The sequence below is a fragment of the Lepidochelys olivacea genome (assembly GCF_965140295.1).
Source record: "Lepidochelys olivacea isolate rLepOli2 genome assembly, chromosome: 4".
In the NCBI taxonomy this organism is placed as follows: Eukaryota; Metazoa; Chordata; order Testudines; family Cheloniidae; genus Lepidochelys; species Lepidochelys olivacea.
Genome location: NC_140414.1, coordinates 126527856 through 126553347, shown reverse-complemented (window position 1 = coordinate 126553347; position 25492 = coordinate 126527856). Strand labels below are relative to the sequence as shown.

The following is a 25492-nucleotide window of genomic DNA, read 5'->3' as shown; positions in this document are numbered from 1 at the left end:
ACACAGAAACCACCTCTGATGTTGCAGAGAATTATGATTTCATGCAGGGGATACTTTATTAACAGCACATGAATTCTAAGGAGCTCTAAAGAACCTGTTGCATGCAAATATCTTTAATAGTTAAGAAATCAGCAAGAGAAATACAAAACATATGTGATACACCTGCAAAATTTGAGCCTGATCTTTCAATTCTTTAGTCATTTGAATACTTTGATTGACTTTATTGGGAGCATAAGTAATATAATTACAACTTAATTATGTTTACTTTAATGGAAGGTAAGGGTTTGCATCTTTGATTGCAAAGCATTTGTTTTCCAGGCAGGTTTAAGCTGCTATTAAAACAATGAGGAAAACATAAGAACATAAGAATGGCCACACTGGGTCAGCCCAGTATCCTGTCTGCCAACAGTGGCCAATGCCAGGTGCCCCAGAGGGAGTGAACCTGACAGGTAATGATCAAGTGATCTCTCTCTCCTAACATCCATCTCCACCCTCTGACAAATAGAGGCTAGGGACACCATTCCTTACCCATCTTGGCTAACAGACATTAATGAATTAACCTCCATGAATTTATCTAGTTCTCTTTTAAATCCTGTTATAGTCCTAGCCTTCACAACCTCCTCAGGCAAGGAGTTCCACAGGTTGACTGTGCACTGTGTGAAGAAGAATTTACTTTTATTTGTTTTAAACCTGCTGCTCATTAATTTCATTTCATGGCCCTTAGTTCTTATATTATGGAAACAAGTAAATAACTTTTCCTTATTCACTTTCTCCACACCACTCACAATTTTATATACCTCTATCATATCCCCCCTTAGTCTTCACTTTTTCAAGCTGAAAAGTCCTAGCCTCTTTAATTTTTGGATGGCTTGTCTTTTTACATTTGGGATAGAAAACACAATAGAAGACATTCATTTAAAAACTAAGAGCTGTAGCAAAATGCTGATTTGCTAAGAAAAGAAATGAATTTGCACTGTATTAAATCAGTAACAAATTACTTGCTCATTATGGCCTGAGCTCAAGTTCTGCAAGTAGTCCCACGGTCACTTGGGCTACTCACCTGAGTAAGGCTGTTCATGTTGGAGGCTCAAGCCATTATACAGTAACAATAGTGACAGCATGATCTGGTGCTTATAGCTGTGTTTGTATATACAAATGATCTATGATACTCAGTTCTTTGGATTCGGCATGCCCAGGTATAGGAGTCTGTGCGGTCCTTCGTGCTCCTTTCTCAAACAAAGAATGTTCTGAAGGAGCAGAGGTGATCAGAAAAATGAGCACTCTTCACCCCCTCAGTCATTCTGTGCCTTTGTTTTTGACATGTATTCTTCCTCCCTCTGTCTTCCACCAGCCCTATTTTTATCCAACCACACTTATCACAGATGTATGTCATTAGAAAGTACAGCCAGTGTTGCATCTCCCTATCTTAGCTAACTATAGTGACTACCTAACTTTGCATACATATGTCAAACTGCTGACAAGCAAAGCAGCAGAAGTTCCAAGGTTACTCCTCATAGTATACTCTGTAAGGTATAACCTAAACCACTTGGTAAAGCTATCCTTAGTCTGGATATTATTTTATATACAACTGGTGGAGTGAAATTGGATCAACTTTATAAGTATGTCAGTGTCTCCAAATTCTGAGCAATCTGCAGCCAGATTCCCTGCACAAACAGAGAAAATGTAGACACACGACTAACTTTGAACAGTTACTGTCTTTTAAAATATTTTATGACAGCCATAGCACGTTACTGTTTTTAAAAGAACCATAACTGAGTTCTACGCCTGGCTCATCCATTGATTCTGTCTGACCTTGGGCGAAACACTTGGTCACTTTGAGCTTCAGTCAGCACAGCTGTAGAATTTAAAAAAAAAAAAAATCAGAACTTCACTCTAAACCAGATGTTACATTGGAGTTGACGTTTTCCCAGGTCAGAAACAAATTGCCAAATAACAGGAACACAAAAACAGTTACTTGGAAAAAAAATGTAACCTCTACCCCACTGCTCCAAATTCCTAAGTTATTACAGTGAACACAGGAGGATGCCAGGAAGAAATGCCACATGCACTAGAAACAAAAAGAAAAGGAGTACTTGTCGCACCTTAGAGACTAACCAATTTATTTGAGCATAAGCTTTCTTGAGCTACAGCTCACTTCATCGGATGCATTCAGTGGAAAATACAGTGGGGAGATTTATATACATAGAGAACATGAAACAATGGGTTTTACCATACACACTGCAATGAGAGTGATCACTTAAGGTGAGCTATTAACAGCAGGAGAGCCGGGGGGGGCGGGGCGGGGGAGACGGGACGGGACGACCTTTTGCAGTGATAATCAAGGTGGGCCATTTCCAGCAGTTGACAAGAACATCTGAGAAACAGTGCGGGGCCGGGGGGGGGGGGGGGGAATAAACATGGGGAAATAGTTTACTCTGTGTAATGACCCATCCACTCCCAGTCTCTATTCAAGCCTAAGTTAATTTTATCCAGTTTGCAAATTAATTCCAATTCAGCAGTCTCTTGTTGGAGTCTGTTTTTGAAGTTTTTTTGTTGAAGAATTGGAACTTTTAGGTCTGTATTCGAATGACCACAGAGATTGAAGTGTTCTCCAACTGGTTTTTGAATGTTATAATTCTTGATGTTTGATTTGTGTCCATTTATTCTTTTACATAGAGACTGTCCAGTTTGACCAATGTACATGGCAGAGGGGCATTGCTGGCACATGATGGCATATATCACATTGGCAGATGTGCAGATGAACAAGCCTCTGATAGTGTGGCTGTTGTGATTAGGCCCTATGGTGGTGTCCCCTGAATAGATATGTGGACACAGTTGGCAACGGGCTTTGTTGTAAGGATAGGTTCCTGGGTTAGTGGTTCTGTTGTGTGGTGTGTGGTTGCTGGTGAGTATTTGCTTCAGGTTGCGGGGCTGTCTGTAAGCAAGGACTGGCCTGTCCCCCAAGATCTCGGAGACTGATGGGTCGTCCTTCAGGATAGGTTATAGATCCTTGATGATGCATTGGAGAGGTTTTAGTTGGGGGCTGAAGGTGATGGCTAGTGGCGTTCTGTTATTTTCTTTGTTGGGCCTTTCCTGTAGTAGGTGACTTCTGGGTACTCTTCTGGCTCTGTCAATCTGTTTCTTCACTTCAGCAGGTGGGTATTGTAGTTTGTAAGAATGCTTGATAGAGCTCTTGTAGGTGTTTGTGTCTGTCTGAGGGGTTGGAGCAAATGTGGTTGTATCATAGAGCTTGGCTATAGACAATGGATCGATATCCCCAATAATGTCACGGCAAACCTGGTGGCTGAACTTTGTGACTTTGTCCTCACCTATAACTATTTCACATTTGGGGACAATGTATACCTTCAAATCAGCGGCACTGCTATGAGTACCCTCATGGCCCCACAGTATGCCAACATTTTTATGACTGACTTAGAACAACGCTTTCTCAGCTCTCGTCCCCTAATGCCCCTACACCACTTGCGCTACATTGATGACATCTTCATCATCTGGACCCATGCAAAAGAAGCCCTTGAGAAATTCCACCATGATTTCAACAATTTCCATCCCACCATCAACCTCAGCCTGGACCAGTCCACACAAGAGATCCACTTCCTGGACACTACGGTGCTAATAAGCGATGGTCACATAAACACCACCCTATACCGGAAGCCTACTGACCACTATGCCTACCTCCATGCCTCCAGCTTTCATCCAGACCACATCACACGATCATTGTCTACAGCCAAGCTCTACGATACAACCACATTTGCTCCAACCCCTCAGACAGAGACAAACACCTACAAGATCTCTTTCAAGCATTCTTACAAACTACAATACCCACCTGCTGATGTGAAGAAACAGATTGACAGAGCCAGGACAGTACCCAGAAGTCACCTACTACAGGAAAGGCCCAACAAAGAAAATAACAGAATGCCACTAGCCATCACCTTCAGCCCCCAACTAAAACCTTTCCAACGCACCATCAAGGATCTATAACCTATCCTGAAGGACGACGCATCAGTCTCAGAGATCTTGGTGGACAGGCCAGTCCTTGCTTACAGACAGCCCCGCAACCTGAAGCAAATACTCACCAGCAACCACACACCACACAACAGAACCACTAACCCAGAAACCTATCCTTGCAACAAAGCCCGTTGCCAACTGCGTCCACATATCTATTCAGGGGACACCACCATAGGGCCTAATCACATCAGCCACACTATCAGAGGCTCGTTCACCTGCACATCTACCAATGTGATATATGACATCATGTGCCAGCAATGCCCCTCTGCCATGTACATTGGTCAAACTGGACAGTCTCTATGTAAAAGAATAAATGGACACAAATCAGACGTCAAGAATTTTAACATTCAAAAACCAGCTGGAGAACACTTCAATCTCTGTGGTCACTCGATTACAGACCTAAAAGTTCCAATTCTTCAACAAAAAACCTTCAATAACAGACTCCAACGAGAGACTGCTGAATTGGAATTAATATGCAATCTGGATACAATTAATTTAGGCTTGAATAGAGACTGGGAGTGGATGGGTCATTACACAAAGTAAACTATTTCCCCATGTTTATTCCCCCCCCCCATCCTCCACTGTTTCTCAGAGGTTCTTGTCAACTGCTGGAAATGGCCCACCTTGATTATCACTACAAAAGGCTTTCCTCCCAAACCGCACCCCGCCCCGCTCTCCTGCTGTTAATAGCTCACCTTAAGTGATCACTCTCCTTACAGTGTGTATGGTAACACCCATTGTTTCATGTTCTCTATGTATATAAATCTCCCCACTGTATTTTCCACTGAGTACATCCGATGAAGTTAGCTGTAGCTCACGAAAGCTTATGCTCAAATAGATTTGTTAGTCTCTAAGGTGCCACAAGTACTCCTTTTCTTTTTGCAAATACAGACTAACAAGGCTGCTACTCTGAAACTAAAAACAAAACATTCCTTAAGTCCCTAGGTACAATATCAAATACTAATTTTTATGGTTAAACATTCTAAATGTTCTGAATGAATGAGTTCAAACTAAGTATTGAAAGTGTCAGAGTTAATGGTTTTATATGTTGAGATGTCTAGATAAGAGAACGTTACAACTTCAAAATTTTAGGGAGGCAAAGTGGCTCAGTAGAAAGTACAGTGGACTGGGGTCTGCTAGATAACCTAGGACAAATCACTCCACCTCTCTGTCGCAGTTTCCCCATCTATAAAATGGGGATAACAATATTTAGCTCCTTTCTCAAGCAGTTTGAGAGCCACAGATGAAAAGTGCTATAAGAGTCTAACAATAGGCAAGTCCCCTTTCCCTACCTACATCCCTTCCAATGAATTGTTTGCCCATAGTTCTTATGGTTTTTACAACCCTTGCTAATATATTTCATCTGACTTTACTGAAGCATTGATGTGTCACTTAAAATGCCAGAACACCTATCCACTGTTGTTTTCGGGGATGTTGATGGAAACAATGTAAAAATCAGCCATTAAATAATTTACTAGAAAATTTGTGAACTTTTGCAAAAATAAGTCAAATCGACACTTTCAGAAAAGTCGTTCATTTTAATACCTAAAAATCAACAACTGATCACCAAAGTCTTTTGAAGTTAGTAAATCCAGTTGGACGTGAGCTGGGAATAGTACAATATCCTAGGTCAGACAAAAACAGTAATACCAAATTGCACTCTAAAACATTCAAATGATTTAGTGTACAAGTTGAACAGACAATAGCATCCTGGTATCTTTGCCATTTCAAAATACACAAAAGCACTCTGATATGTGGGGAGTACTGTATGGATGATGGACTACAGTACATTGTTACAGTAAAACAAAATATAAGTGATACTTTAGCTTGCACCTGCTGGGCTGGTTATTGTTATGTCTCTTCTTGCTCTGCCTTATACAACACATGTGCTTTTTTAATCGATGTATGGCAGGTCAAAACATTTCACTGTGTAAATGTAGGCATTGTGAAATGCCCCAGACTGTAAGATTTCAGTGCCCTGATTTTGACTTGGAAGGACCACTTTTAAGGCTGAAAGGATAATGCTGACCATGCAGTTGTGGCTTTTCTATTGCTGCTTTCTTACTGCTAATAAAATGTTATGCTCATTCCTTTATATCACTTTTCATTCAAAGATCTCAAAGTACCTTTACAAAGGAATGTAAGTTTCATTATTCCATTTTAAACTGGTGTAAACTGAAACACAGAGAGTGAGTTACCCAAGGTCATACAGCAGATCAATAGCAGAGCCAGGATTAGAACACAGTACTCCTGAATCCAGGGCTCTAACCACAAGACCACAGTGCCCATTAGTGAATGTGATTGATCTGATATGGACAAGGCCTGAACACCCTGGCTTATTTCACAAACAGCTTAGATCTTCTTTGGTTGCCAAATTGAGTAAGGAGTCTAACTGACAACAGCTCTGTATCTCATTCCAGGCCCCTGAGCCATCCCATCCTCCAAGATCACTTGAAATTTAAATGTTTCATTAACTTGGAAACTGATGTGTGATGTGCACAACAGCTAAGGGGTTCATGTTCACCCACAAAACGCCTCCCTTCCCCCACCCATTGCATCCTATCTCCTGGGTGGAACACGTTAAGCAGTCCCGAGCACCTAAGATGGTCCTGCTGAAAGTGCAGCAGCTCAATGTTACCAGTGGTAATGATGGGGGTGGCGGTGCCCTGCATGGTCTTACCCGATTCACAGGCGCCTTTCTGGATCTGGATGACAGCTGGCAACCCCTGTTGCAAAGCCTTACGGCTCACCGCCTTCAGCTGACACACATTGTCATAGGTCCTGCCATCGCTGCCGCACACCTGGTAGCTGAGCTTGCACTGGCATACCCCTTTGCCGAAGCGCTTGCCCACGGGGTGCTTGCAATCCAGGCTGTCCCCGCATGGCGGGTCTTCCTTGCGGCCACAGGAATCACCTTCTCCCGCAGCACAGATAAGGCAGCAGTTGCAACGATCGGGGACATAGCCGCTTGGGCAGCTGGGGCTCGGGCACTTGGAGACATTGCAACGAGCTGGACATTTGCCATTGGCCACAAAGGGCTCTGCAAAGGTCCGGCTAGAACTTAGCGCCAGCAGGAGCAAAACTCGCAACAGAAAAACCATCATCACCTGTGACACCTTTTTAATTGGGGAGAGGAAAATGTGCAAACCCAGGGGAATAAGAAGGGCGTGCGGGGGGGCGGGGGCAAAAACAGGCAAAATGTGCAATTAAAATGCAGTGAGGGAATAACAGAAAAGGGGAAGTCAGGCTTTGCACACACACAAGAAAAGGAAAGAGTTAATCTTCCTTAAACAGCCCCCCAGCCTGTGACTGGCACACCCCTGTTAAAGTTATGGGGCTCTCCACAATACAGGAGGGAGCGGCAGGCAGAAAGAAAAGAGAGGCTGGGAAGAGGTTAAACCACGAAGCCCCGAAGTCAAGGCTGGGTCAGTCCATCCGCGTGGAGTCAACGTGCAACAGCGCAGCGGCTCTTCGGGACGCGCTTGCCGGGCTGGGCTTCTGCGCGCTCCTTTAATCCTCACGAAGCCTCCACCCCCGGCCTCCGGCTCCCCAGAGCCGCTGCAGGAGCTATCGGGAGCGCGGCGGAGACAGAAGCGAGTGACGCCGGGCAGTTAGATGCGGGAGGCGGCGGCGGCGGCGGCGGCAGCTGCCTCTCCGGGGTCCCTGTCAGCGGCAGCACTGGCAGGACCAGCTGCAGAGCCCGCCGCTTCAGCCGGCGGTCAGGCCCCACCTCCGGCGTGGGGAAGCCGCCTCCCTTCCCTGCGGACACGCACTGGGCTGCACCGTGTCCGGGCTCAGCAAGCTGGCTGGGCTCCGTGCAAAGGGAAGTGACTGAGTTTACGTGGGGGCAGAGGCTCGGGTTTTCATGTTTGCCTCACCACAGTAACTGTTGGTTAAACAGAGCGAGGATGAAAAGCAGCAGCGAGCCCGTGGGCAGAAGGCCAGAGCTACACTGTGTGAAAATGAGGGATTAACTCACAAGCAGATGGTCCAAAATAGCTGTGAACAAGTCAGTCGTGGCATGCCTGGAAATCGGAGAGGGAAGTGGGCTATGGCATCATCCACGCTCATTTTCTTCCTCTTTCCCTCTCACCTTTGCCCTTAATTAAATACCCTTTAAATATAGCAAATTATATATGTTCAAACCACCTCACAAATATTATTAATTGTGGTGAGGCCTAGCGACCAACCGAGATCAGGACCCCACTCTCCCGTGAATTCCCACAACACTAGTACCAGGGCAATAAGTATTATGATCCTCTTTTTAGAAGATGAGTAAATTGAGGCAGGGAGAGATTAGGCGATTTGCCCGACCCCCACAAAGGCTCAGTGGCACAGCTAGATTACAGCTGAGGAATTCCTGACTCCCAGCTCTGAGTAAGAGTCCCAACTGATGTAAATCTGCATAGATCCACTGAAATCATCATGCCTATGTGCACCCGCTGAGGATCTGGCCCTTTGCCTGCAATCCTCCAAATCACCACTCGCTGAAAATGACTTTAAAGCTTATTTTTTACATTCTCATTCTTATAAAATATTTCAGTAGGAGGTAATACTTACATAGTACTTTGCACACATTAATTAATCCTAATAGTGCTGTGAGGTAGGGATGTAATATTATATTCCCATTTTACAGAGAGGACAATTACGGCATGGATTGAGGTCCAGATTGCACCCATTGACTTTAGGTCATGAATGATTTGACCAAGAGCACGAGAGGACACTGTCACAGCCAGCATTAGTAATCAGGAATTTCTAGTTTCCAGTCATCTGTTCAGACTGCACCTCTCTCTCTCTGTGGGTACGTCTACCCTGCAAAAACAAACCTGCGGCTGTGAGTTTCAGACAGATGCTGGAACAATTTGTATAGTGGGGGTGCTGAGAGCCATTGAACCAAACTGTAAACCCTGTATATGGTGGAAACCACTTCAAGCCAGGGGGTGCAGCAGCATCCCTAGTTCCAGAACCTATGGTCTCAGAGCCCGTTATCTGATGGGCTCGTGGGGCTTTTGCTATGGAGCTAAAAATAGCAGTGTAGATGTTCCTGCGAGGGCTGGAGCCTGGTCTCCGAAACCAGGCGAGGAGGGAGGGTGTCAGAGCCCAGGCTCCAGCCTGAGCAGGAAAGTCTACAAGGCTATTTTTGCCCCATAGTATGAGCCCCACGAGACCGAGTGAGTTGACTTCGGCTCTGAGACTCTGCCACAGATGGTTTTATTTATTTATATTTTGAAGTGTAGACATATCCTGTGTCACTTTTATAGTCTTTGATCTTTGTTAACTTTATTTCCTTCTCCATCCTGTGGAGCCAGTATATTTTCCCTCCTTGTTAACTCTCTCAGGCACACAAGTTGAAATCTCAAGCAAGCTCTGGGCAGGAGAAATTCCTTCTTTTCGTATGCAGACATCAGAGCTCAATGTCCCGATTCTGTAGCTAGAGCATGGTCTCTGTATCAAGGGAGGCTAGGTATTGCAAAGTGCCCTCCAGATATTCAGTTGGGCACTCTTCCACCACATGAGCTATTTTCTGCACCGCTGCCCTACAGTCACAACATGGAGAAGAATCTAAAGCCAGTGCAGCACGTAGCTGAGGCAACTCTGGATGAACCAGAGAGTAGCCTGTTGAGCCTGGTCCAGTGGACAAGTGATGGATTCCTGAATTTGCTTAGTGTGTTAGAATTTCCCACCAATGCTTCTGCTCTATAAAAATGTCTTTTTTAGCTCCCTGGCAGCACTGATCATCTGTGCATGGTAAAGGGCCAGTAGCGCTCTTGTCCAGGAGTGCATGAGCTGCTGTAGCAGAGGAGAGTCGAGAGATCAGTCGTGGTGTCACACCCTGGGCCACAAGAGTGGGATTCGTTCCCTGAATGCAAGCAGATCTTCGAGTTGGCACTGCATGTTGTTTCCAGTCTGAGAATGGGGCATGAGATGGTTTCTTCAGCCACAGATCTCTAAATAGACCTCGTAGGAGAGCATGACATTGAGGGAAAGCCTGGGTGACGCAGAGAGGAAAGTGGGACATCTCAGAAAAGCCCTAATCCTTTCCCTAATCATCCTTCAATATGCTGCCCTGCCAGGCAGAAAGGGTGAATGCTGCAGAGCCCAGACACCACAGTACTTCCTCCTTCCCTGCAGGAATCCCTGTGTGCAGGAGCTGAATCGGTGCTTCCCTTCTTCCCCAAGACTCGCAGAGGCTGCTCAAGACAGTCTTCCCCTCTCCTAACTCATAGAACAGAGGTTCTCAACTGTGGATGGGAGTGCATCGAGCCTCCTGACGGTTCGATGGTTATGGTAGATATGCGGGGGCAAGCGCCAGGTCACAATGCTACTCACTCAGGTCTGGGCCAGCCATCCCTCGGTCATGACGAGGAGTGGCGCACGTGGACCCAATTTGAGGGATGGCATTGTAACCTGGCACACGGGTCACACCATCACTCAGGTTTGGCCCAACCACCCCTGGTGCCTTAGACAGAATCTGCTGCCCTGGGCAGATGTCTGTTTACCTGTAGCTAGAGTGGCCCCTGCGGACTCCTATGTTCATTATGCAACACACTGGCAAGAGGAGAAAAAGAGAGGGTTCAGCAAAGAAAGAAACTCAGAGAGATTGGAGGAGCCATAGGGCGGATAGGATTGGGGGAGTTAGCGGAGGACCGGGTGGAGACACACAGTGCTGCCCCACTCTATCTGAGCAGGACTGTTAGAAAAGGGAGAGGAGAGGAATGCCCAGATTCAGTGCTTGTAAGTTCATGCTCACTTCCAGAATACCTTTTTAAACAAATAAACCAAGTGCTGCTACAATGGTTCCCATCTGTCTCTCCTGCTGGGTTTGAATTCTCCGTGTTTAGTGCAAACAGCCCTGGCTCACAGCTTCTGCCCTGGGAATGGAAGACACACTGATGCTTTTGCAGATCAGCCCAAACATTCTACTTTTCAACTATGAGTCTCCCATAGTCCCAGTAAAAGTGCAATTTTTTTGAAGCCGCAAATTTGTATCTTTGGAAGGAGAAGATCCTATCACCCATTCCCAACTTATTTCACCCTAGATTATGCCATATCTTGCTCTCTTAGCTTCCCCCCACATCTTCAGGGTCAATAGCCTCCCCCTGTTGGCAAAACTTTCCACGAGAAATTATTATATGGAACTCCATACTATTCTCCAACCTTTGATATGCAGATCTAGTTTAGAAGATTGGAACAGATGGTCAGCTTACTTTATATATGCTTTTGTCTGGAGGGTTATTTGCATGAAAGATAAAGCGCTTCTTTATTCAAATAAATAACTTGATTCTCAGAAATGTATGAACATGAATATTTATGCTAACCCAAAGCAGCAACTAAACTATAACTTTTAAAGATTTTAAAGGCCAAACATTTCAAAAAGTGCATTACTCTCCTGGAAACTGGAATCTTTTAACTTGAGCAGATCGATGTTATTTTAGGCCAGGGATGGGCAACTTTAAGGTACTAGAGGTCCACAAAATCCACTAAAACCCTTTGGCGGGCTAGGTTGTGTGATGTGGGGGGGTCAGGTCCTGCCCCTAGAGGGGTGGAAGGGCTGGGGGGGGGCGGGTCTGAAAGCGAGCACGCCCTTCCCATCCACCCCTCAGTGGCAGTTCCTATCCCATGGAGCTGGGCCCAGCTCTCCTCCCTGGCCCATTGACTCTCGCCACAGCATCACATGACACAGGCATGCGGGGCCTTGCATGCAGGGACCTTGCCCCCACCATGGCCCCCCACCCCCTTCCTGGCCCTGGCACTGCTGGATCATTTGCATCAAGCTGGGCAGTGGCAGGACAAATAAAATGATCCGGCAGGCCAGATACAGCCCCTAGGCTACCAGTTGCCATCACCATTTTAGGCCCTTATCCTGCTGAATCATGCACACATCAGCCCAGATCCTCAAAGATATTTAGGCGCCTATCTCTCACTGATTTCTGTGGAAGTTGGGCACCTAAATACTTTTGAGGATCTGGGCCATCCAACTTTACATTCTGTGAGTAGTCCCATTGGGTGAAGGTAAGTATATGAGTAAGTCTTTGCAGGATTGTGGCCTTAGTTGTTACTGTAAATCAAAATATTCATTTTCTTGTTACTTTATAGAAAATATTTTCATAGTGTTTGATACTGAAAAACTAAACAAGCTTTGACTGAGAATGTTCGGTGTAGCTCAACTTAAAATTCAAAGACTTTGAAATGTTCTGTTATCATACTCCTTTTGGATTTTCCTGAACTAGTCCAGTTTCATGGGGGAAAAAAAAAACTGTGAAATTTTGCTTTTGAGCAAATCCTGGACATTTTCAAAAACTGAAATGATCTGACAAAGATTTTTTTTAACTGAAACAAAATGTTGAAAACATCTGTGTTTTCATGCAAAACCTTTTTTTTTTTTTTTGGAGGGGGGAAGAGAAATCACAAAAAAGAAAAGTGTTGGGATTTAAACAAACTCCAGAAAGAAACTACCTGTGTGCGTGCAATTGTGTCTGTCTGTCTGTGATATTTCATGGAAGTATTTTCGTTATTTTGGCACAACCTTAGCTGCAAGTGAGAGGTCAAGGAAAAGATTTCTAGTTGTAAATAATGGGCTGTGAGCGACTGAGTAGACTATGGTATTTCTGATGGGTGACAGAACCTTTCACAACATCATCATTATTATTATTATTTCTATTGTAGTAGCACATAGAAGTCCCAAGTAGGCTAAGGCCTCCATTATACTAGGGGCCTACAAATATATAGGATGACTTAGGTCTGTCCTTGGGGAACTTGAAATCTAGCAAGTGTGTGGAGTTTTACATAGCCCTTCACATCTAGGTTAGTGGCTTGCATGTTGTTAATTCAGGCTGGGAGGGTCTAAAAGTATTTTTATCTGATGGCTGTTCAGTGGCCAAAGTAAGAGGAATTAGTTTTACAATTTCTTTGGGACAGGTGTACACATAACAAAAACATTGCCCCCACTAGGACTCCATCTTGATTGTGTCCAGAGTGGTACTGAGCGCTCTCAACTCCTAGTAGGAATTCATCACCATGCAAGATCAATCTCTTATTACCCTTCCTTAGCAGTCTCACCAGAGAGACCAGAGACTAATTATGTCTACACTACCACTTATGCTGGTATAATTTATGTCACTCAGGGGTGTGGGAAAAAAACCCACCCCATGAGTGACATAAGTTACACCAACAAACGCGCCGGTGTGGACTATACTAGGTTGGCGGTGGGGACAGCGCAGCATTGGTACAGCTGTGCCACTGTAAGCTTTCTAGTGTAGACATAGCCTAAGTGGTTAGAGAGACTGAGCTACCCTCTTACTCCCATAGGTTCTCTCTCCAAAACAAGGTTGACACACATGGTGGGGTGAAAAGAAATGGAACTGACACTGTGCATGCTGTACTTCATCTGTGGATAAATAAAGAACTTCCCTGTCCAGTGCTGTCAATCCAATACCTTTCCCTAGCCCTTAAATTCACTTCAAATACAAATATTGAATATAAGAGAGAGAGAGTGGGTGAGGTAATATCTTTTTTGGACCAACTTCTGTTGGTGAGAGAGACACAAGCTTTCGAGCCACACAAAGCTCTTCTTCAGGTCTGGAAAAGGTACTCCTAGTATCATAGCAAAATGCAATTTGGAACAGATTGTTTAGCATAAGTAGTTAGCACATATAGTAAGGGACCATTCAAGGTAGAGTGGCCAGAGCTGAAGAAGAGCTCTATGTGGCTTAAAAGCTTGTCTCTCTCACCAACAGAAGTTGGCCCAATAAAAGGTATTACCTAACCCACCTTGTCACTCTAACATCCTGGGACCCACATGGCTACAACTACACTACATACAAATACCAAATATATGCAGCTAAAATTCCTTCAGACAATGAATCAGATTGTTCAGTGAAAAGAATTCTGCACAATGGGAAAAACAATTACATGGATTCTGAATCACTCAGCAAGAGTCATGCTGGGTCAGTAGTTGGATGGGAGGCTCCTCAAGACAAACCCAGGGCAGTACAGGAAAGAGTGCTGATGATTCAGTGGGTGGCTGCCTTCTCTCCTGAGGGTTAGATGGCAGCTTTTCTGCAAGCTCTGAGAATGGGGTAGCCTGTAATGGCCCTGCCCTAGGAGCACACCAGGAGCCAGATTGTGACTCACAGAATCACACTCTGGTCATGGTTCTGCTCTTGCTCCAGAGGAGAAGGAATCCATGCAGGCCCTATATCTGGCCTAGATTAATTACCCTGCTGTGCATGCTCATCCCCCTGTGGGGATGGAGTCAAGGCTTCACCCTATCCCTATCCTTGCTGGGCCATTCCTTGCCCAGCTGCACAAATGTTAATGCTGGATCCATTAATGCCATTTTCCATTCTGTGCTGCTACTAGCAGTCCTGGTAGCCACTAAAGACTAGTAAGGGGGAACCTTAACTAAATGGGTCACAAACTGGCCCTGACTTAGGAAGGAACCGACGCCACATCTTGGTGCTGATCTAGGGAATTCCGTGCTGCTAGAGAGCTGTCATTTGGATGAAATGTCAAACCAGACTCTTAACAAATTATTTCAATGGTAAGGACGCAACCCCACTGTCCTGTCCAAACTGGGTAACTAAATCCCACTGTCCTCTCCAAATTCCAGTTTGGGTAATTACTTTTCACCCTACTTAAATAATTCCCTCTCCATTTAAGTTAGATACAACCTTCTTCTCCACCCTCTGTCCTAAACTCTGTAGTATTTTATCCCTTTTACTCGCATCTAGCCCTGTCTGCATTCATATTGCAAAGTGCTTTGCTCTTCTTTGGGATGAATTTCTATATAAAAGTAGGTTTCAGAGTAACAGCCGTGTTAGTCTGTATTCGCAAAAAGAAAAGGAGTACTTGTGGCACCTTAGAGACTAACCAATTTATTAGAGCATAAGCTTTCATGAGCTACAGCTCATATTCTCTGTGTATATATAAAGTCTGCTGCAGTTTCCACGATATGCATCTGATGAAGTGAGCTGTAGCTCACGAAAGCTTATGCTCTAATAAATTGGTTAGTCTCTAAGGTGCCACAAGTACTCCTTTTCTTTATATAAAAGTAATGCACTGATACTGTTTACTTAATATGGTTCAAGTTCAAGGATTCTCACTTTTCTGGGGATCAAATTATTTAAGTTAATGACCAATTTGACCTTGCCATTCAGGACTTTAAATTAATAGCACATGTTTAATATGCATTCGCAGTTCCTTGTAGGAGTATTTTGAAAAGAAATCCAAAGCACACATAAAACAGAGTAATAAACACTGTTTATTTATCAGATTATCTGCATTTCATTTCCTGAACTAAGTAGCTACAGTCTGTTTGCACTTCTGACACTGCAACTCCCACAAACTGGTCCAAGAATACAGCTGTCAGTTTGTTTTCAGACTAGACATTGCAAGGGAGAAAAGGGGGAGAAAGAGAACTTTCACAAACAGGTCAGCCCAAACAGTGAGAATTTTCTCAGCTGCCTTCATCAAAGGGGGAAGCTGTGCCTGAGGCCTTTATCGCTGCACAACAAAGGCATATTCTTATTGCAAATCTCTTCTGTGACAGTGATGGAAGGCAGGTAGGGATCAGTTTTCCCTTCTTGTATTCTGTCCAAACCTATGACACCAAAAAGACAGTTTTGAAAGAAATACCGAATCTCTAGAATGCATTAAACTCATGTGTCCTTTAAAAGCTCGTGAAAGCATGTTCTAAAATCAAGGAGCTAATTCTCCTGTAGTATACACTCATACAAATCAGAAGTGACTTTTCTGAACTCATTGAAACTGGTGTGACAGAAGAATCTGGCCAAGAGCTAGAAAAACATAGGCTGTGCTCACAGCATGAGCACAGAGTCAGACATATGTAGAGAAAAGTCACATCTTTCATTGTTTTCTACTCCATTCACAACTCCTCACCACAAAAGCATATGCCTATAGGCACAATAAGGGGGAAGACAGTTTGGCCCATTGGAAAAGGCACAGGTCTAGAAATCAAGCAGGTCCAAGTTCTGCCATTGTCTTGCTGCGTCTCCCTAAAAGATATGCTCTAAGAATTATTTTGGGGAAGTTCCATAGCCTGTATTATGCAGGAGATGAAACTAGAGGATCACAATGGCCCTTTCAGGCCTTGGAATCTATGAATCTGTCAAATGCAGATCATTACAACCACGTTGGTAAATTCCTTGAAATATATGGATGAAAAGTGCTATATAAGTGTGAGGGAGCAGAGAAACTGCCATCTGGCACAGTGGGAGTTAAAGAAAACCTTTGGGTTCAGCTAGCCCCACCCTGCTATACTTCCAGCAAACGCCAAGCTTGGAGGGGGAAGAAAAGACGGGAGTCTGTCTCAGTAGGAGGCTGACTGGCGAGGAGACAAGCGCTCTCTGTCTGTCTAACTGAAGGGATGGGTCAGCGACCAGCCAGACGCTTGAGGCAAGTAAGGGCTCCCCTGCCAAAGGGAGGCAATAGGGGCAACTGGATTAATGGGGCCACACCCCAAACTGAAGAGACTTGTAGGATGTAGCCCAGGGGAGTGGGTCTTGACTCCCTGCCAGGAGAGAGACATCATCTCCCCTGTTTAAGGGGAGATCTACACAGGGCCCTGGCTTGGGACCCAATAAAGAAGGAGGGTCTGGATCCCCCACCACCCGCTCTGGCTTTGCAGACTGAAAGACCAGTGATCTAGCCCCTAGGCCACCCAGCCACAGAAGACCCTATCACAAGTGGTGGCGAATGAAGGCCCACCGAAGGGAAGTAAAAAAACCAAACGAACCAAAAAAAAAAAACCACAACCCACCTTGAATGGAGCTGCAACAGCTGCTAAAATGGATGGTCAAGCAGAACACCTACCATCAACAGCAGCAACTGCTGCAACAGATGACCCCACAGCAGCAGCAGTTAATCTGCATATTGGTGCCCAGCAGCAGCAGCTGGTCCAGCAGGTGGCCACAATATTATGACCCGGTACTCCAGCAGGATCACCTAACCGCACCCCCATCAGGCTTGCCAAGATGGGGCTGATGATGACGACCCCAAGACTTTCTGGGACATTTTTGAGCAGATTACCACTGTATCCAGGGGGCGCTGAGACCAGTGGGCTGTGGTTTGGCCCTGTAGTTAACTGGGGTAGCACAGACATGCTTTATACCTTGCTGTTTCCCTGGGTTCAGGCCACAATTCTTGATGTCCTAGACATCTCAGAGGAGACGTTCTGCGAACGCTTCCAGTCCTCAGTCCTGTGTTCTTGAGGACCACAAGTCCAGGCATGTCTGTGGGCAATGCTGAGTCTCCAGGCAAGGTTGAACAATTCCCTTAGTGTGGCCTCATGCAGGTGAGTCATTGAATTGTAACTCCCTTGCTGGACAATGGTTGTTGATGGATTCTTTGACACCCCGCCCAGCTGTTGGTTACTTTCCTTGCTGTTGCCTCTGGGGAGCTAATATCTGGCTGATTCCCCAACTTATAGTGTTGTAGGATTGTCACTAAAACATACAATAGACATAACTTCATATGCATTAATTATATATATGGATAGAGAAATGACTGTCAGCAGATCATAACCTTCCCCGATACATATAAAGCATGCCTTGTAAGGTAAATCACAGTTATATACAGATGAGGAATGTGGGGATTACAAGACACTCCAAGGTATAGTATGTCACAACCCTATCACAGTAATTATATGTTTCCTTTCCGTTGCATTAATCACACTCACAAATGGTAACCAGCGGGGTGGCACATGGGAAAAGGTGGGTGAATAGTACTTCCCTACCACTTTCTGATAGTCAGTGGCTGCACATCTGTGCACTTGCTAATAAAGAGAGGGGCACATGAATCTTAAGTGTCTAGAGCAGCAATTCTCAAACTATGGGTCGGGCCCCCAAAGTGGGTCACAACCCCATTTTAATGGGGTCACGAGGGCTGGTGTTAGACTTGCTGGGGCTTGAGGCTGAAGCCAAAGTCTGAGCCCCACTTCCCAGGGCTAAAGCCCTCAAGCTTTGGTGCCCCCCAGGGTGGCAGGGCTTGGACTTTGGCCACCCTGCCCAGGGTGGTGGGGCTTGGGCTTCAGTCCCCCTTCCCAGAGTCATGTAGTAATTTTGGTTGTCAGAAGGGGGTCGCGGTTCAATGAAGTTTGAGAAACCCTGGTCTAGAGCTAAGCCACTCTACACAGTATATTCCCACAGCAGATTGCCCTAATGTATGTGGCAATTTGCAGTATAAAGTATTTCTGCATGTGGCTCTGCTGTCTCTCTGTGAGCTCATGTCTCCACCCCAAAGGAAAATATAAATGGCAACAAGGCACTCAGTGCTATCGGTTTAGGTGTGGGTGAAGGCTGTCGGGAGAGCCACACCACTACCTGTCCCAACTTCTAGATAGGAGCATGTGATATATCTCCTTGGAGCTAAGTGTCATGTAACAATGGAAAAGAAATCACAGAAAGTTACTTTCTCCCATCAAAAAAACATTACTGGAGCACGGAAAACAGTATAATCCCTAATGCCGCACTGCCTCTTTTTGCCTCATTGCTGAGCTCCCGCCTAGAACCTATTCCCCCCATTCCCTCATCTTGACTGACTTCTTGCTGCAGATACATGTATCCTGACACCAAGAGGATATTCAGTTAGAAGATCACCAGACATTGCACAAGAGGTCTCTCTGTAACAATCACAGGTGTGGCACTGGAGGTGGGAGGTCGGCAGAGAGAAGTTGTTTGGGGATTGACAAAGCAGCGAAATTGGATGAGGGATAGAATACAGAGGGAGTAGAGAATGGGACAAAAGACAGATCCCGGAGTGATAGAAAATGTTAGAAGGAAGGAGAAAAAGAAGCAATAGAGCAAGGCAAAAAAAAGGATGTTTAGGGAGGAAGGAGAAGAATCAACCTAGCCCAAAAATGCAGAAGTCCAAAGACAGACTGTTTATAATAAAGGAGTGATAGACCATGTCAAAGGCAATGAACAGATTAATGAAATTAAGTCTAGAGAAGAGGCCAGGAGCAGGTCATTAATGAAATTGGTGCACACATACTGTCTCAGTGGAGTAAAGGGGGTGGAAGCCAGATTGCAGAAGACCCCAGAGGGTGTTAGGAGAGGCACTTAGAGACCTCCAAGATGAAGGAGATGGATTGAAGTTGGAGAGGAAGGAGGAGTCAAGGAAGGCTATTGTAGGATAGGGGATACAGTAGCATGCTGGAGACAGAGGGAAAGGAGCTAGATGAGAGAAAGAGAGAGAGAATGGTGGCAGAAATGAGAGAAGTCCAGAGGGTATGAAGTCCAGGGATGAGGAGACGAAGATGGACAATAATCAGTGAGAAAATGTTGGCATATGGGATAAAAAGAAGGAAAATCTCTACCGAAGGGAAGAAAAAGAGTTCCCTCCATATGGTAGCAATTATCTCCTTGACAGATTTGGCAAGGTCCCTGGCCAAGAGGCAGGCAGTGCTGCAATGAGAGGCGTACCAGCTATGTTAAATTTACGTTAAGCAAGGAAGGAAAAAATACTTCTGGGAAATCTCTTGTACGTGGAGGGTTTTTTTAAATTTTACAAGGTCCATTTGTGGACCAAGTCTGTCTCTAATGTGACCATGAAGGGTACTGTTTATCAACTCACTATAACAAAACAGTTTGTAGTGTACCTTTAACTATGTAAACAACTGGACATTATCCCAAAGCTCCACAGAACTAACTAACATCTGTCTTCTATCTTTTTCATTCTTTCTCTTGATTTTCTTCCCATTTTCTTGGACTATTTTTCCTACTGACAAAGAACCCAGACTCCTTTGCCTAGTGATTTTACAGCATTCTCTCATGGCCATGGATTTAAACACCTGGCTGGGTATCTATACCAGGCTTAAACTGGAAGACTGGAGTTAAGCTAATATTCCTGGCACTTTTGATGAATTAAAGATCTTTGCAATCATTTATAATGGCCTAGCATTGTTATTAAAAGACAAATGAACATTAGTGGGCCAGAAGAGCCAACTGAACTTGTCAGTCCCAACGTCTGTGAGAGATGCTGCCTAACTGGATTTCTGAAGAGATGAAGAACAAAGGAACCAGAAATGATAACCAGAGATAGCCTTTGTTTCCTGGTATTTTGCTCATGCTTGTCTGTCTATGTTGGTCCAAGAATTAATTGGTGCAATGATGATAAATAGTTTGAATGAAGGAGCATTTATTCTGCTTAAATTAACAATCATATATGCTTATGTCTTCAATCTCGCTTATCAAGGGGAAAAATGAGAATTTAACATCAATTTTATGCTTTATTTAGGGTACACTTAAAGCCACTATATGACCCTACTGTTTAATCTCGTAAAATACAACTAATTAACTTAACAGTTGGAGAATTGGTGGAGGGAGGCGCCATTGGGAGTCTTGCCAACCTAAACTGTTCAAAAGCCATGAGATTTATTTTAAAAGCATGAGATTTTTTAAAATAATTAGCATTTGGTTCTTTTTCTTTGAACCTTTTGGTTTTGTGTTTTCAAGTTTTCCACTATCAGCCACGAAGGCTAGAAACTTACATTATAAAATAAAAGCTGAGATTATGTGATTACAGGAGGTGGAATTTTAATAAAACACACCAAATATTGCAAGACTTTTGGTAAAAATCACAAGAGGTGGCAACACTGCATGAGGGCTGTAGGCACAGGGGTCAGAAAAGACGAGTTAATGCTATTTATAGTAGCACTGAGATAAAGAGAGAAATTCATGGAATAGAAAGTCTTCATGGTCCCTAAAACTTCAGAGATGCTAAAATGATGGTGGAACAGAGGACACAGATGGAAGGGGAGAACCAAGGTAGGAGATTGATGGGATGGACAGAGCAGTTCAAGTGGGGAATGAAGGAGCCAAGTGTGGCAAAGAGGTTATGGGTCTATTACGGGTGTGGATGGATGAGATTCTGTGGCCTGCAATGTGCAGGAGGTCAGACTAGATGATCATGATGGTCCCTTCTGACCTTAGAGAGTCTATGAGAGGGTGGAGTTCAAGGTAAAAAACATAGAATCACCTGAGCAGAGTACGGACAGAGAAAAGTAGAACAACTTGAGAGCTGCAAGGAAACTGGATGTGGGGAACAAATATATGGAACTATATTTATATACAAATATTTATTTGTAACTCAAAGTAAGTCTGACTAGGAAAGTAGAACCACAAACAAGAGTTATTATGAGACTTCTCACCCCAGCCATCTGAATTTTTATAGACCTCTCCCTGGAAATAATTAGCAGAGGCATATTGGTAGAACTCTTAACCTTGAGGTTAAAACAACAGGTGTAGCTCATTGTACCATTGTACAATGCTCATTGTACAAACTAGTTGTTTGCCGTTGTGTTTTATTTGTTTATCCTGGCATGTTTTGTAGGATATCAGTTCATGAGGAATGTTTCTGAAGATAAAAGACTGTAAATGATTTCATAAGCCTTTTTATGGCAGATGTGTGTAGCATGATGAAACGCAAACAATAGTACTTGTGAAGATCATAATTTTCCAGTTGTTTAATCACATTTTCTTGTGTCAGTTGAACAGTTGGTGTACTGAAATTATTCGTAAAACCAAATTTGCTATCAATGGCCTCTCTGTTTGCCATCCTCACTCTAAACAGATACAAGGAGTCTGGTGGCACCTTAAAGACTAACAGATTTATTTGGGCATAAGCTTTCACGGGTAAAAAACCCACTTCTTCAGATGTATGGAGTGAAAATTACAGATGCAGACATTATTATACTGACTCTGAAGGGAAGGGAGTTACCTCACAAGTGGAGAATCAGTGTTGACAGGGCCAATTTGATCAGGGTGGATGTAGTCCACTCCCAATAATTGATGAGGAGGTGTCAATTTCAGGAGAGGGAAAGTTGCTTTTGTAGTGAGCCAGCCACTCCCAGTCCCTATTCAAGTTCAAATTAATGGTGTTAAATTTGCAAATGAATTTTAGTTCTGCAGTTTCTTTTTGAACTCTGTTTCTGAAGTGTTTTTGTTCAAGTATGACTACTTTTAAATCTGTTATAGAATGTCCAGGAAGATTGAAGTGTTCTCCTACTTACTTTCGTATATTACCATTCCTGATGTCCGATTTGTGTCTATTTATTCTTTTACATAGAAACTGTCTGGTTTGGCCAAAGTACATGGCAGAGGGGCATTGCTGGCATATACAACATTAGTAGGTGTGCAGGTGAATGAGTCCCTGAGTTTTTAACTTGCTGGAAATACTGTGGAAGACCATATCAAAAGCTTTGCTAAAGTCAAGGTATATCACGTCCACTGCTTTCCCCATATCCACAGAGCCAGTTATCTCATCATAGAAGGGCAATCAGGTTGTGCAGGCATGATTTGCCCTTGGTGAATTCATGTTGATTGTTCCTGATCACCTTCCCCTCCAAGTGCTTCAAAATGGATTCCTAGAGGACCTGCTCCATGATTTTGCTAGGGACTGAAGTGAGGCTGACTGGTCTGTAGTTCCCCAGATTCTTCTTCTTCTTCCCTTTTTTAAAGATGGGCACTATCTGTGCTTTTTCGCAATCATCTGGAACCTCCCCCGATCACCACAAATTTTCAAAGATAATGGCCAATGGCTCTGCAATCACATCATCCAACTCCCGCAGCACCCGTGGATGCATTAGATCCAGACCCATGGACTTGTGCATGTCCAGCTTTTCTAAATAGTCCTTAACCTGTTCTTTCACCACTGAAGGCTGCTCACCTCCTCCCCAGACTGTGCTGCCCAGTGCAGCAGTCTGGGAGCTGTCCGTAAAGACGGAGGCAAAAAAAGTATTGAGTACTTCAGCTTTATCCACATCATCTGTCACTGTTGCCTCCCCCATTCAGTAAGGGTCCCACACTTTCCTTGACCACCTTCTTGTTACCAACATACCTGTAGAAACCCTTCTTATTACCCTTCACATCCCTTGCTAGCTGTAACTCCAATTGTGCTTTGGCCTTCCTGATTACATCCCTGCATGCTTGAGTAATATTTTTATACTCCTCCCTAGTCATCTCTCCAAGTTTCCACTTCTTGTAAGCTTCCTTTTTGCATTTAAGCTCACTGAAGATTTCACTGTTAAGCCAAGCTGGTCACCTACCATATTTGCTATTCTTTCTTCACATCGGGATGGTTTGTTCCTGCACCCTCAATAAGGCTTCTTTAAAATACAACCAGCTCTCCTGGACTCCTTTCCCCCCTCATATTAGCCTCCCAGGGGATCCTGCCCATCAGTGACCTAAGGGAGTCAAAGTCCGCTTTTCTGAAGTCCAGGGTCCGTATTCTGCTGCTCTCCTTTCTTCCTTTTGTCAGGATCCTGAACTTTACTATCTCATGATCACCGATGTCCAGGTTGCCCTCCACTTCTACTTCCCCTACCAATTCTTCCCTGTTTGTGAGCAGCAGGTCAAGAGGAGCATGGCCCCTATTTGGTTCCTCCAGCACTTGCACCAGGAAGTTGTCCCCAACACTCTCCAAAAACTTCCTGGATTGTCTGTGCACTGCTGTATTGGTCTCCCAGCAGATGTCAGGGTGATTTAAGTTCCCAATGAGAACCAGGGCCTGTGATCTGAAAACTTCTGTTAGATGTCTGAAGAAAGCCTCATCTACCTCATCCTCCTGGTCTGGTGGTCTATAGCAGAAGCCCACCACATCATCACCCTTGTTGCTCTCACCTCTAAACTTAACCGAAAGATTCAACAGGCTTTTCTCCAGTTTCATACTGGAGCTCTGAGCAATCATACTGCTCTCTTACCTACAGTGCAACTCCTCCACCTCTTCTCCCATGACAGTCCTTTCTGAACAGTTTATACCCATCCATGACAGTGCTCCAGTCATGTGAGTTACCCCACCAAGTCTGTTATTCCAATCACATCATAGTTCCTTGACTATGCCAGGACTTCCAATTCTTCCTGCTTGTTTCCCACGCTTCTTGCGTTCGTGTACAGGCACTTAAGATAACTAGCTAATTGCCCTGCTTTCTTAATATGAATCAGGAGGCCTCCCCTGTTGCACCCTCCTCCTTGTGTTTCCTCCTGGTATCCCACTTCCCCACTTACCTCTGGGCTTAGGTCACCATCCCCCGGTGAACCTAGTTTAAAGCCCTCCTCACTGGTTTAGCAAGCTTGTCTGTGAAGATGCTCTTCCCTCTCTTCGTTAGGTGGATCCCATCTCTTCCTAGCAATCCTTCTTTCTGGAACAACATCCCATGTTCAAAGAATCCAAAACCCTCTCTCCAACACCTCCTGCATAACCATGCATTTACCTCCACAATTTGATGGTCCCTACCTGGGGCTTTTTCTTCAACAGGGAGGATGGATGAGAACACGACATGTGCCTCAAACTCCTTTATCCTTCTTCCCAGGGCCACGTAGGAATGGCTAGCAGTCCAAGGGCTTGATCAGTCTCAGAAGATATTCTATCACATCCTGACTTCTAGCTCCCCATCCCTAGGACAATGCATCCCATGCCTTCCGGTCAATGGGGTCTCCTTCTGATCCCTTCTATCAGATAACTCTTCCAAACCATTCTCCATCATAGTACCTGTGCAGAGAGCTTGAAAACAGTTTCTTACCTCTATCTGCATTGGGGGCACATGGGTTCTCCTATTTCTTCTTCTGGAGGTCACATACATCCAGTGTTCTTCTCTGTTCTGCACTGCCCTGATTCTTCAGCATGCTTTGCCTGCAGTACCAAACGCTGACTTCTGTCCAGAAAGTCTTCATTTTCTCTGATGTAACACAGGGTTGATACTTGGGTAGCTAGTCCTTTAACCTTCTTTTCCAATATGAAGACCAGCTAGCACTTCATACAGACAAAGTCGCTTCTATCCTCTGAGAGAAAGACAAACATGGCACATCCTGTGCAGGTCAGCTGATCGCTCACTATCCATAATGTCTTCCTTCTAAGAGCCTCTTCAGATGTTGTATTTACTGCTCACAGAAGCCTGAAAGGCAAAAAAACCCTCTGTGGGAACTCCCCCAAGGCAACTCCCAAGCAAACTCCCTCTGCTTGCCTGCTCACTCAATTCACAACTGGCTGCTTTTTTATAAGGCTGCTGGCTTGAAGCAGTTGGCCCGGCTCAAAGCCTTCCCTCCAATCAGACACTCAAGACCCACCTGGAACAAAGCACTCCCAACTCACACTTTTCAAACAGCCAGCCACACGGTCAAACTGTCCCTGCAACTATCTCCAGTCAAACAAATGGTCACAGCAGACAGACACTCGGATATTCACCTCAACAGCTCACAACACAGCCCCCTCTAATGCAGCACTCACCTTAGCTCTTCTCGGACGGTCCCCAGGCAAACTCCCTCCATTTTACCTAACTGATCCAGATCCTCAGCTGGGGTATATTGGAAAGCTCCACTGAATTCAATGGAGCTATACCAAATTACAGAAGCTGAGGATATGGCCTATTTTATTTAAATACCAGAGGCCATATCAATGCTGCATTGCATTAAAATCTGTAGAAATTCTCTCTAAAATTTATGCACACAGA

General features: G+C 44.5%; 1 protein-coding gene across 1 annotated transcript in view; it reads right to left on the bottom strand.

The window, feature by feature from the left end:
* Positions 1–7881, bottom strand: part of HTRA3 (HtrA serine peptidase 3) — a 40411-nt gene extending 32530 nt beyond the window's left edge. Inside the window, exon 1 of the mRNA XM_084626441.1 lies at positions 6707–7881. Within this exon, the coding sequence (XP_084482567.1) occupies positions 6707–7130 (424 nt within the window). The 5' untranslated portion in view covers positions 7131–7881. The remainder of the gene's footprint in view (positions 1–6706) is intronic.
* Between the last annotated feature and the right edge of the window lie 17611 nt (positions 7882–25492).